The 12,980-nt window shown below is 50.0% G+C and overlaps 1 protein-coding gene across 1 annotated transcript in view; it reads right to left on the bottom strand.

Annotated features, from left to right (window-relative positions):
• Positions 1 to 12,980, bottom strand: part of PRKCE (protein kinase C epsilon) — a 915,268-nt gene that overhangs the window by 48,738 nt on the left and 853,550 nt on the right. The window contains exon 13 of the mRNA XM_030195809.1: positions 4,691 to 4,879. Within this exon, the coding sequence (XP_030051669.1) occupies positions 4,691 to 4,879 (189 nt within the window). The remainder of the gene's footprint in view (positions 1 to 4,690; positions 4,880 to 12,980) is intronic.

Raw genomic sequence — 12,980 nt, 5'->3', positions numbered from 1 at the left:
TCCTGGGGAACTGAGGAACTGAGTTCGATTCTCCTTGTGACTCTGGGCAAGTCACTTAACCCTCCATTGCCCCATGTAAGCCGCATTGAGCCTGCCATGAGTGGGAAAGCGCAGGGTACAAATGTAACAAAAATAAAATAGATACTATTGGAGATTCTACATGGAATGTTGCTACTATTGGAGATTCAACATGGAATGTTGCTACTATTGGACATTCTACATGGAATGTTGCTATTCCACTAGCAACATTCCATGTAGAAGGCTGCGTAGGCTTCTGTTTCTGTGAGTCTGACTCAGTCTCACAGAAACAGAAGCCTGCGCGGCCACATTGGTGATCTGCAAGGGCTGACTTCTACATGGAATGTTGCTAGTGGAATATTCCATGTAGAATCTCAAATAGTAGCAAAAGTGGAGGAGTGGCCTAGTGATTAGGGTGGTGGACTTTGGTCCTGGGGAACTGAGGAACTGAGTTTGATTCCCACCAGGCACAGGCAGCTCCTTGTGACTCTGGGCAAGTCACTTAACCCTCCATTGCCCCATGTAAGTCGCATTGAGCCTGCCATGAGTGGGAAAGCGCAGGGTCCAAATGTAACAAACAAAAACAAAATTTGATTCTGCAGTATATAATTTGTGTAGGTCAAATGCCTAAAAACATTAAACTGTTACCGTCGAAAATATTTGTCGCAACGTGAAAATTAGGCTCCTGTACAAGCCTTCTCCTATGCACAAATAGCCGGTTAAAACCTGTCAATAAAGAACTCCTGTTGTCCTAGTCTTGAAGGCCCAGTGTTGCTTTTTTTGGTTGTTGACATACCCCATATTATTTGCAGAAGAATGTCCATCCCTATCCTAGACATGCTGCTGAAACATCTGACTGAAAACGACTCCTGTTAAAAGCTATGAACAACCAGGGCTCTACTTTGTCACAACTGCACAGAGAACAGAACCTGAACATTCAACGAAATGAAAATTTAACTCATCACACTTCTATGAAATTTCTGAAACAATGTGTAGTGACAGCTCTCCCACAAAGTGCTCTCTACAAAGCGAGGACCATCCAGAGACAGTCAGACCTAGCAGAGTGACATCAATGAAGTGTGGGTGTGGAGCAAGCTTGGTGGAGTTCTCTGGAGTAGCTGACTGGTTAGAGCAGCAGGTTGAGAACCAGAGGGGCCAGGTTCAAGTACCGCTGATCTTGGGCAAGTCACTTGTCACTTAACCCTCCATTACCTCATGCACTAGCATAGATTGTAAGCCACCTCTGGATTGCAAGACCCCGGTGCTCTAACCACTAGGCCACTCCTCCACTAGTAACATTCCGTGTAGAATCCCAAATAGTAGCAACAGAATCTCAAATAGTACCAACATTCCATATATATATATTTATTTAGATTTTGCTCGCACCTTTTTCAGTAGTAGCTCAAGGTGAGTTACATTCAGGTACTCTGGATATTTCTCTGTCCCAGGAGGGCTCACAATCTAAGTTTGTACCTGAGGCAATGGAGGGTTAAGTGACTTGCCCAAGATCACAAGGAGCAGTAGTGGGATTTGAACCAGCCACCTCTGGATTGCAAGACCGGTGCTCTAACCACTAGGCCACTCCTCCACTACCTAGCAAGATATGCACTGTGATAAAGTCACCTCCAGGGATAGTTGGGTTAAGGCAGTTTCAGTCTGAAATACAAGTCCCAGAAGGCATTGCAGGCAAGGAGCCAGAGGGTGAGATGAAGAACCCAGACTGGACTCCTAGCTGCAATCAGGGAAGACATGGGTGTAAGCTGGCAGGTTGTGTAAAGTGGCTGCCACTAGGCAGGAAGAGAGTTAGGAAACCCTGTGTGCAGGAGCTCATTGGTCTCATTAGTTTAATGCTCAACTCAGCTGGTATGGGTGTGAGGAAGCTAATGGAATGAGAATGATTGGTTGTGGTAGCTGAAGCCAGGGATTGATTAGGCAGGTGGGAAGGAGTCCCAGCAGTTCAGTTCAGGAGAGAGAAGCAGAAGAAGAGAAGCAGTTGCAGGCTGAAAACCCTTGGGCAGGGAGGTCCCTAAAGTACTGAAGCAGGCTGAAATTCCCTGGGTGAGAGGAAGTCCCAAAAGTATTGAATTCATTGTGAAGCTGATGCAGGGGGAAACCCTTGGGTAGAAGGATCCCTAAAATATTGAACTCTCCTGAAGGTAAAGAGGATAGAAGGTAGAAACTGCTGCTTGGTGACTGAACTGAAAGAACTGTTTGTCTTGGGAATTGAATTACTGTTTATTGTGCACTGGATAAAGAGCCCAGACTTGAGTCTGTAAGCCTGTATTGAATCCTGGTATGTGCTATGCTGCTGTTGGAACTGTGTACTAGAAACCTGCATGGAATAAAAGTCCTTAAGATTGAAGTTACTGATGGACATCTATTTCTTCATTGTACCGGGAGCCTGTGGCTGGAGGAGATTGTTCTATCCTTGGCTGCACAAGAGAGGTACCTTGTTACAGCACATGTAAATTATTATTGCCAATGGGCACCGACAATTGATTATTAGCACTCGATTACTGGCGCTAATGGGTTTGTTACTCAATTCAATTGTGTGTGCTAATTGGGCATGTACCCAAATTTGCACACACAATTTTGTGCACCTTTCACAGAATCCTGGGGTAAATGAATAATAAGTGTGTGGCCTCTCTGGTGGCAATATTTCGCCAGCGGTGATCGGTGATTTTTTTGCCACTGGCAGATATATGCCCAGATATACAATGCCAGGCCTTGTCTGGGTACAACACTGAATATCTGGGTATGTGCAGGAAGCTGGCACATAACCTGAGAAAGTTAAATTGGACAAACCCAAGACTATTTATACCATCCTATCTGTCCAGTTAACGTATCTGGTTAAGGGCTGAATACCAGCATTTAACTAGAGAAGTGTCAACTCCACCCTTTGACCTCCCACAAGATAGCAGGTTTCTGTTTGACCGGTTAGAGGGGATAGTCAGCAGGTACTACTTGGGTAAGTACCCGCTGAATATCCCTAGATAGCCAGCTGAGTGCAGTTTAATCGGTTGGGAGACTACATTGCCAACCTTGTTTCAACTCACTTTTGTATTTATTTGTTAACCTTTATTTCTGTAACATTGTAGTGGATTTTTGCGGAAAGCACATTACTTTATAACTTAAGAATAGCCATACTGGGTCAGACCAATGGTCCACCAGTATCCTGTTTCCAGCAGTGGCTAATCCAGGTCACAAGTACCTGGCAGAAACCCAAATAGTAGCAAGATTCTATGCTACAAATTCCAGAACAACTAATTTTAAGATCTGACAACTTCCTTCAAGACAGCACAGGAGACCCAACTATGATCTGAAAACGCAGTCTACCCCTCTTTCAGTTTCAATGCACTGTTTTCCCTCATGGTCCTGAAATGTCTGTCAGATTTGGGGGTGCTTTTACAAAGGCGCGTTGAAAAATGGCTTGCGGTAGTGTAGGCGTGGGTTTTGGGCGCGCGCCGATCCATTTTCTAGCACACTTGTAAAAAAGGCCTTTTTTTATTTCTGCCGAAAATGGACGTGCGGCAAAATTAAAATTGCCGCGCGTCCATTTTGGGTCTGAGACCTTACCGCCAGCCATTGACCTAGCGGTAAAGACTCACACGGTAACCGGGCGGTAATGACCTACGCGTGCCAAATGCCACTTAGTGCGCGTCTGTTACGCCTGACTCAAAATAAAAAAATGTTTTTCAGACACACATATCGGACGCACGCCAAAACCGAAATTACCGCAAGAGCCACGCAGTAGTCGGCCGGGAACTCCAGTTTGGCACACGTAGACGCTTACGCAGCTTAGTAAAAGGATCTCTTAAAGAGTCGACTTAAAAACATATGTAGCAGCGCAAGGAACTTAGAAAGCAGGCCAGGGGCCTAGCCAGACCTCGGCGGGAGGGGGTTGAGGAGCCCAAGGTGGGGGTGCATAGTTTAGCCCCCCCCCCACCACTTTCGACCCTCCCCTGCCACCCTCGACCACCCCCCCCCCCATTGCCACCAGGTACCTTTGTTGGCAGGGGTCCCCAAACCCCGCCAGCCAAAGTCTTCTTCAGCGCCGGTCTCCGTCGCCTTCACTGATCTGTTTCTGTGCACACACAGGACGTCAGGAGTCACAGAAATAGATCAGCGAAGGCACCGGAGACCTCGGCTGGCGGGGGTTGAGGAGCCCCGCCAGCAAAGGTACCAGGCAGCAGTGGCGGTGGGAGGGAGGATCAAAAATAGAGGGGGCCGGGGCTAAATCTGTGGGGGCCCATGCCCCCATGGTCCCACCTAGCTACGCCCCTGAAGCAGGCTATCGGGCTCATTTTCAAAGCACTTAGCCTCCCAAAGTTCCATAGAAACCTATGGAACTTAGCCTCCCAAAGTGCTTTGAAAATATGCCTCTAGGTGAACCAGAAGCTGTCAGAGGAGGTCTCGTTCGATCCCGCTTTTCCCTCTTAGCACGATTCTGTGCTACGCAACACACAGCAGAGCTATTAAGAAAAAAATCATTAGGATCGTCACCCACAAGAAGTGCAATGTATCCCAGGCTCTTTTATCCTGCCGGTGGCACTTCTGAACTGTACTTGAACTCCCAGCGGTGCCTGTTCTCTACTTGTCAAATTCAATTTCAAGCAGGAACTCCCTTCCCTGAAATAACCAAACAAAATTAGGAAAGCGCAGAAAGACTTACTGATTTCAAAATGCTAACAGCTTCTTTGCTGAGCCAGACCGGGTACAGGACGTCGTCGTGAAGGATTGACTCGAAAAGATCATCTTCATTGTCGGCCTCGAACGGGGGCTGTCCAGCCATCATTTCGTACATCAGCACACCTAGAGCCCACCAGTCTACTGAAGGACCATATTCTAACTCCTGGAGGATCTAAATTGGGGAAAACAGAGGTTGAAAAGAATAAGCAATCTGAAATGATCACTACTACTACTTAACATTTCTAGAGCGCTACTAGGGTTACACAGCGCTGTACAATTTAACAAAGAGAGACAGTCCCTGCTCAAAGAGCTTACAATCTAATAGACAAGTGAACGGTCGGTCCGATAGGGGCAGTCAAATTGGGGCAGTCTGGATTCACTGAACGGTAAGGGTTAGGTGACGAACGCAGCATTGAAGAGGTGGGCTTTAAGCAAAGACTTGAAGACGGGCAGGGAGGGGGCTTGGCGTAAGGGCTCAGGAAGGTTGTTCCACTATGGACTTGCTTTTGCGAATGAACATTGCTACGTTTGTTTATTTATTGGGGATTTATTTTATCTCCCCACTGAAGAAATTCACCTAAGACGGTACATCAAGAACAATCTGGACATAGGCAATAGATAATTACAGCAGTAAAAATATTCACATATTACATTATTTCATTTTACTATTGATGCATAGTTGCAGGGCAGCCCAAGACAATCTGCTGCCTGAGGCAAAGGATGACGTGGTGTACCCCTTCCCCACTGCCCCCTGCTCCTCATCAAAACTACAGTCAGGGAGATCTAAATGAAACAAAATATTTATTTTTATTTTGACTTATAAAACCACTTGTCCCTGAAACACGTTCAAAACAGAATAATCCATTTGTGCACTGAAAATTTAAACTTCTACAAAACAGATGCAGATGTGATTCCATTTTTCTCAAGAAAAATGTCGGGAAGTATTTTTTCACGGAGAGAGTGGTGGATGCTTGGAGATTTCTTTATTTACAGCAACGAATAACAAAAATACAGAAATCATATAAATACCAATATTCACATGCCTAACACAAACCATTCTATCACCAAAACAATCCCTTCTGCCCCTATACATATACACCCCTCCCCCTCCCTTTTCCCCCCCTTATTCCCCCCCTAAAATTACAACCAACACAACATCACAGTAACTATAATCATAAGGCCTTTAACCTCACATGCTTCCACCACAAGGACACCATCTGTGAATCCCTCTCCACTCTTTCCCATTGCGCCACTTGCTGTACAGCCCGCACCACATCCCAACTGACCTGTTCAATGGATCGATCTTCTTGGTGCAGGGATACCCGGCAACGAGCCATCCAAAGACAGAACCGGAGAATGAGCGAAATCAAGAACCCCGTCCCCGGATCCAGCTGACCTCTCTTGAATCGATATCCATACACCCAGTCCGCATACGTATAGGAACGGAACGTGGGGATCTGGAGGAGAGCAGAAACCCTGTCACCCACCCCCCGGGAAAAGGGACAGTCCTTCAAAAAGTGGTCCATGGTTTCTAACTTCCCCACACATTCCCCCCTTGGACAATTCCTGTCCTGGATCTTCCTATCTCTCAGATTCTCTCTGACATATAATTTGCCGTGTAGGGACAGCCAGGCAATGTCCCGATATTTAGCCGGAATCCTCTCCGAATTGATATTCCGTAGCCCTTGCCTCAGCACTTCCCCGGGAGCATCCCTAAGTACCAGAGGGGACGAGAACATCTGGGAGCGCACTCTCTCCACCCAGATTCCTCTCTTCCCATCCCTAATCTCCCCCACTAGAATCCCCCAGACCCGAACTAATTTTACTAACGTTTTATAGTACCCTACCCTTTCCGGAGCCCCTTTCCGCAATACCCCTACCCTCTCCCCTCTCCTCCACCCCACCCAAACCCTCTCCCACCACCCCAGCACACTACTCGCCCACCCTGGAGGAGCCTGACCCACCGCTCTCCCTAGATTAAAGTGCACAAACAAAGAACTAAAAAACAAAACCGGATTGATCATCCCTACCCCCCCCCTCCTTCCTAGATAGATATGTGGTGTTTCGTTTGACTGGATTCAACCGATTGCCCCACAGCAGCTGGAAGAAAATGCTATACAACGAGGCATAGCACTTTTCAGGTACCAAACAAATGTAGCTGATGAACAAAAAGAGGGGCACCAAATGGGTCTTGATGAGTTTCACCCGATCTTCCATGGACATTTTCCACCTCTTCCACCTGTCCACCCGCCCCTTTGCTTCCTGAAGACAACGGTCCCAGTTGAATTTAGCATAATCTCCTATCTCAAAGTAAATCCCCAAAACCCTCATTCTATCCACCACCCCCGGGAAACCCCCTCCTAATTCAAACTGCTCCCCTACTGGCCCTAACCACAAACTGTTGCATTTGTGGATATTCACCCGTGACCCTGTATCCCCTGCGAAATCGTGGATGAACTCCAAAAGTTTATCCCCTTCTGCTTTGTTTGCCACCCACACAGTAATATCGTCTGCGTATGCCACCACCCGCAACTGTTCTCCCGTGCTTACCTCCACCCCCCTCAATCCTCCCACCCCACCCTGCTCCAGACGCCTAATAAAAGGGTCTATAGAAAATGCATACAGCAAAGGGCTTAAAGGGCACCCTTGCCGAACCCCTGCCGTCAGCTCAAATTCCCCCCCTTTCCACCCATTGATCAATGGAAATGCATGTGCATGAGAATATAACAACCGTAATTGTGCCACCCAATCCCTAGGGAACCCGTAATACTCTAAAACCCGCCAGAGGAATCCCCATTGGACCCTGTCAAAGGCTTTTTCTTGGTCAAGCGCCACCATCAGCCACCCTGACCCCTCCTCCCGACTCCGCTCTAAACCTTCCCTCACCCATGCCGCAGCCTCCAGCACCCCTCTACCCGGCACCCCACAAGCCTGTGAGGCTGCCAACAAGTCCCCCGAGAATTGCCGCATACGCTTGAAGAGCATCTGCGCAAAGATCTTACGATCACAGTTTAGTAGCGCAATAGGCCTCCAGTTAGTTAACAGCTGCGGATCTTTGCCCTTACTTAACAAAATCAATGCAGACTCCAACAAGGATTTTGGAAGAGACCCCCTCTGACGTGCCTCTTCCCAGAGATCCAATAAAATCGGAGCCAGGCGCCTGCGAAACGTATGATAGAATTCTGCCGGCAGCCCGTCCGGCCCCGGAGATGTCCTCTTTCTCAGGGCCCCTATAGCCTCCTCAACCTCCTGCAGTGTCCAGGGGCACGAAAGGGCCTGGAGATGAGACCCCCAATTCCCCACCCCCGGAGTCCCTTCCACATACTGATCCATCCTCCCCCCATCCAAGTGCTGATCCGAAAAAAAACCCCTGAAGTGCTCTTCCACCACCTTCAATATTCCCTCTTTGGAATCCTGCATCACCCCCCTAGTATCCCTAAAACCCTCCACCACCCTATGCTCTCTTCTTTCCCTACAACAAACGAAGGGATCTGGGCTAATCAATTTACCAAAGTCCCTCTCATAAACTAAAGAGGAATACCGATCGTATTGAGTCTTCTCTAACAGAGACTGTAATTCTTGGATATCCTCTTTCCTCCCTCCCTTGGAAATCAAATAATCCTTCCTTTGCTTCAAGGCCATCCCCAAACGTGTCCTTTCCCTTCCCCTCCTCCGTGCCTGTCCCATGAAAAGGAAACGCGTCCGTTTTTTCACCACCTCCCACCATTCTCCTCTGGAGGGAAAGATCCCCCGTAAGGATAACTGGTCTTCTAAAAAATTCAAATATTTCTTTTGAGCCTCCTCATCCTGGACCCATCTTAAATTCATCCTCCACAACCCCCTACCTATCCTATGAGCCGCCGACCCCCCTACTTCCACAAGAAGCAGTTTATGGTCGGAAAAATCCACGTCCAGCAGGCGAGGCCCCCGCTGGCATACCCCTCTACGAACCAAAAACCGATCAATTCGGCTCCTACATCTCCCCCTGCTAAACGTGAATCCATCCTCATCTGGGAAATGTTCTATGTGAACATCTATCAGCCCCCCCTCTTTCATGATCCCGAGCAAGCGCACCCCATCATATGTCACCTGTACCTTAGTACCCCCACTATCCTGTTTCCTAATAATTAAATTGAAATCTCCCCCCCAAATTACCTGGCGTGCAGTAAACAAGTAAGGCCTGATCTTCCCTAATAACAAACTGCGCTCCTTCCTAGTCTGCGGCCCATAAAGATTAATAATTCGCAACGCCATACCCTGCCATAATACGTCTACCACTAAACACCTCCCCACCCCGAGTTCCATCACACGCTGAATTTCCACCTTATGTGTCTTAAATAAAATCCCCACTCCCCCATATCGTTCCCCTGCCAGCCCCCACACCGAGGGTCCCCATCTCCAATCCCTGCGCGCCCTTCTCAGCTGCTCCAGGTTCTGCAAACGCGTTTCCTGAAGCAGAAAACAATCGGCCTTAACCTGAGAAAAGCACTCATAGGCCAAACACTGAGCTCTCTGGGAAGCCACACTCGCCACATTTAGGGTGGCGAACGTCAGAAGAAGCCCTGCCATACCCCCCATTAGGACTCATGCAACTCCTCACTCTCCTCCTTCCTTTGCATACTATCTACTCTCTGTGGCAACCTGCTACCCAGAATGTAATCCTCCTCTCCATTATCCCCTATCTCTGCCGCCCAGTCCCGTATCCCTGTATCCTGATCCCAACCTTCCCCTCCCCCCTCCCTCATACCTTTCTTCCTCCCTTTCTTCTTTTTAAACCCTACGGAATCCCCCCCTGCAACCTTCCCCTCTTGAACCTCTCCCCTCTGCACCCCCTCCCCCTCCTTTCCTACCTCTACATTACCGTCCCCTTGAGCTTGCTCCTGGCTAACCACCCGCTGCCCCATCCTCCTCTTACCCCCCCCTCCCTTCCCTACCGGAACCCCCTCCTCCTCCCCAACCTCAACATCTTCCACTTCCATCCCCCCCTCCTCGTCATGGGTACCCCTTCCCTTCCTACCTTGACTCCTTTCCCCCTTGACCTTTCCCCGACTCCTCTCCCCTCCTCCCTCTTCCTGAGGTCCCTTCTCCCCATCATCCCCCTTCCCCTGTATCTCTGCCCCCCCATCCTCTTCTTCCAAAATCTGAAATCGATTACCCCCCTGCCCCACCCCAGGCAACCCCTGTAATGTCAAACCCTTTCCCTTTGAAACCTTCCGTTTCTTTAATTTTGACACTTGAACCCACTCTCCCTTTCCCTCCTCCTCCTGTCCCCCTCTAGTCTCTAGACCCCCGCCCTCCTCTAACCGTAAACCCTCCTCTTCCCCCTGCAAACCACCCCTCCCCTGTACCCCCAAACCTCCCTCTCCTCCCCCTTCCTCCCAAGCCCTCCCAACCCCCAGACCCCCAGAACCCTGACCTAGATCCTGCCCCTCTCCCCGAATCATATTCCCCCTGCCCTCATCCCTCCTATTATGACGCGCCCTCGGGCAGTCTCTAAAGGCATGCCCCAGACCCCCGCACAAATTGCAACGGATAGAGGAACAATTTTCTGTATAGTGCTCCTTACTCCCGCACTTTACACACTGTTGTACTGGGCAAGACATACTATAATGGCGAAAGGATCCGCAACGGAAACACTGCCGTGGCTGTCCCTTGTAAAAACAGAGAATCCTGTCCCGGCCAATAAAAGCCGCAGAAGGAATGTGCTTGACCACTTGCCCTTCCTGTCTTAGCTTAACCCAAGCCCCCCACCCCCCTGCCCACACCCTACTTGGATCCGGGAGTTTGGATAACGGGGTTCTCAAATCCGCATGCCGCTGTAACCAGTAGGCCAGGTCTGCCCCTGAAATGGACTCGTTTCGTACCAATACAGTGACTTGCACCAAGTCAGGTCTACTAATAGGAATAACCACATAATTGCTCCAATCCCCCCTTCCTTTCACCCCCTCATACCTCTCCCAAAAGATTTCCATACCCCTCTGCGTTAGAAAACTAACATCGTACTCAGGCAAATTAACTGGGTGAATACAGGCATAGAAGTCCTCTGGCACAAACCCCAGGCCCATGACCATCCTCAAAACCGTCTCCCGAGAAGGCATAGCCCCCTCCCCCACCCATCTAATCTGCACCACATTCCTTCGTTTGGGGATTTGCCCTGCCCCTCTCCCTTCCCCCCCTTTCCCCCTTGATCCCTCCACAGACACTGGCCGCCCCCCCATCTCCCCTCCCCCCTCACCCCTCACCACCGCCGCAAAGGAAAGAGCACCCTGCCCCTCCCCCGCCCCCCTCACTTCTCCCCTACCCTTCTTCCCTTCCTCCGAATCCCGGCTCCCCACATCCCCCTCCCCCACCTTCCGACAAGAAAGCATACCCCTCTCTTGACCAAGACCCTCCCCCCGCCCCCCACCCTCCCCTCGCACACAGCCCCCCCTCAACCAGTTCAAACCCAGACCTTCAACTGGGACATCAGGAGCTTTAAAAATTAGTGCACTTTCAGAGCTTACTCTGGTCTGAGCAATTGGTCCAATGTCCTGCTCCATTCCATGCAACTCCTGTTCCAGTTCCTCTTTCTCCTGCTGATTCTCTATGTCCTGGGCACCATACCCTAGCAGGTCCCCTGCAAACTTGGCTGCAGATTGAACAGAGATCTCTCCTGATTCTTCCTCCTGTCCGTCCTGACCTCGCGGGCAGACCTGCTCTGAGCCAAGCTGCACAGCTGATGATAATTGATCACCAGAAACTGCTGCCTCAATCAGAGCACCTTTGGAGTGCTCCTGCAGTTGGAAGCCTGCTGGTTTTTGCTTCTCTTGCAATCTCTCCACACAGGTAAGTTCAATACTTTTTTCCACACCCTGTTCTTCTTCCCCACTAGTGGGTACTGAAAAAGTGTCCTGGGTGGAAAACCTGTCTCCATCCGTTTCAATAATATGAAAGTGTTGTAACTTTGTGTCTTTTCCTTTCTGTTCTACCGGAATACCTGAGGCCAAACAATCCGCCCCTCCCCCTTCTCCTGGAGCTGTATCCAACCTGAGTACTCCCTCTTCCCTTGGGCTCATCAGGGCTTTCATAGTTTGCAATGTACTTTGACTGTTTGGACTTTGTACAATCTCTGTTACCAACTGCCTTTTGTGAAACAATGTTCCTGAGCTTAAACTGGTAGATTCCTGTGCTGGGGAAAAAACCTCCTGGCTCATAGTTTTAGATGTACCAGCCTGCATCCTCTCTTGATTCTCATAAACCTCCCTCAAGGGATTTGCAGAGCCTGTTTTTAAACAAGCAATTCTTTTTTCCTTCTGTTTCAGCAACTTTGTTAAGCGCTTTTCTTCAGTCTTATACTTTTGACCATGCTCTGCTGGGGCCAGCCTACTCATGGCTTTAGTCATTTTCAACCGTTTCCCCAGCTCCTCTATTTCCTTCTCCAGAGACTTGATGTGCCTCACCCGCTCCACCGTTTCTCTGGCACACTGTCCTGGGTCCATATTCTCCCACTCACCGGCCTCCTCCCCTTCTTCTGACCACTCTTCTTCACTGCCGGCTGCCTCAAATCCCAACTGGGCCTCCTGCCCCACCTCCATTCCTTCTTGTCCTTGCTCCTTCTGGGTCTGCACCTTTAGGGCCTCAACCTTCCTCCTTCCTCCCCCATGATCTTCAGGCTCCTTACCTGGACGCCGCTGGGTCATGGAGGAGGCATCAGATCCACAATCCTCCCTGGCCCTGGGCGCTTTACGGTCCAGGGGACTACGCTCCCTTCGTGCTGGAGGAGGGACTGGCTGAGAGCTACTCCGCCGGGCCTTCAGATCCTTCGGCCTTGTAGGCCCCATAGCCTGGGAGTTTCCTGGGCCTCTCTCCCCAGGCCCCCTCCGCATAGCTGGGGAAGGGACCAGGCCTGGCTCCCTTTCCTCAGAGCCTCTGACCGCACCTCCTTCCTGCCCTCTGTCTGACAACGACTGACGCTTGGAATGCCCTCCCGCGGGAGGTGGTGGAGAGGAAAATGGTAACGGAATTCAAACATGCGTGGGATAAACATAAAGGAATCCTGCTCAGAAGGAAGGGATCCCCAGAAGCTTAGCCGGCGGTGGGAGGCAGGGCTGGTGGTTGGGAGGTGGGGATAGTGCTGGGCAGACTTATACGGTCTGTGCCAGAGCCAGTGGTGGGAGGCGGGGCGGGTGGTTGGGAGGTGGGGATAGTGCTGGGCAGACTTATAAGGTCTGTGCCAGTGCCAGTACTGGGAGGCGGGGCGGGTGGTTGGGGATAGTGCTGGGCAGACTTATACG

The sequence above is a fragment of the Microcaecilia unicolor genome, chromosome 3 (assembly GCF_901765095.1).
Source record: "Microcaecilia unicolor chromosome 3, aMicUni1.1, whole genome shotgun sequence".
Taxonomy (NCBI): domain Eukaryota; kingdom Metazoa; phylum Chordata; class Amphibia; order Gymnophiona; family Siphonopidae; genus Microcaecilia; species Microcaecilia unicolor.
The sequence above is the reverse complement of the archived record's forward strand: the minus strand, read 5'-3'. Positions and strand labels throughout refer to the sequence as shown.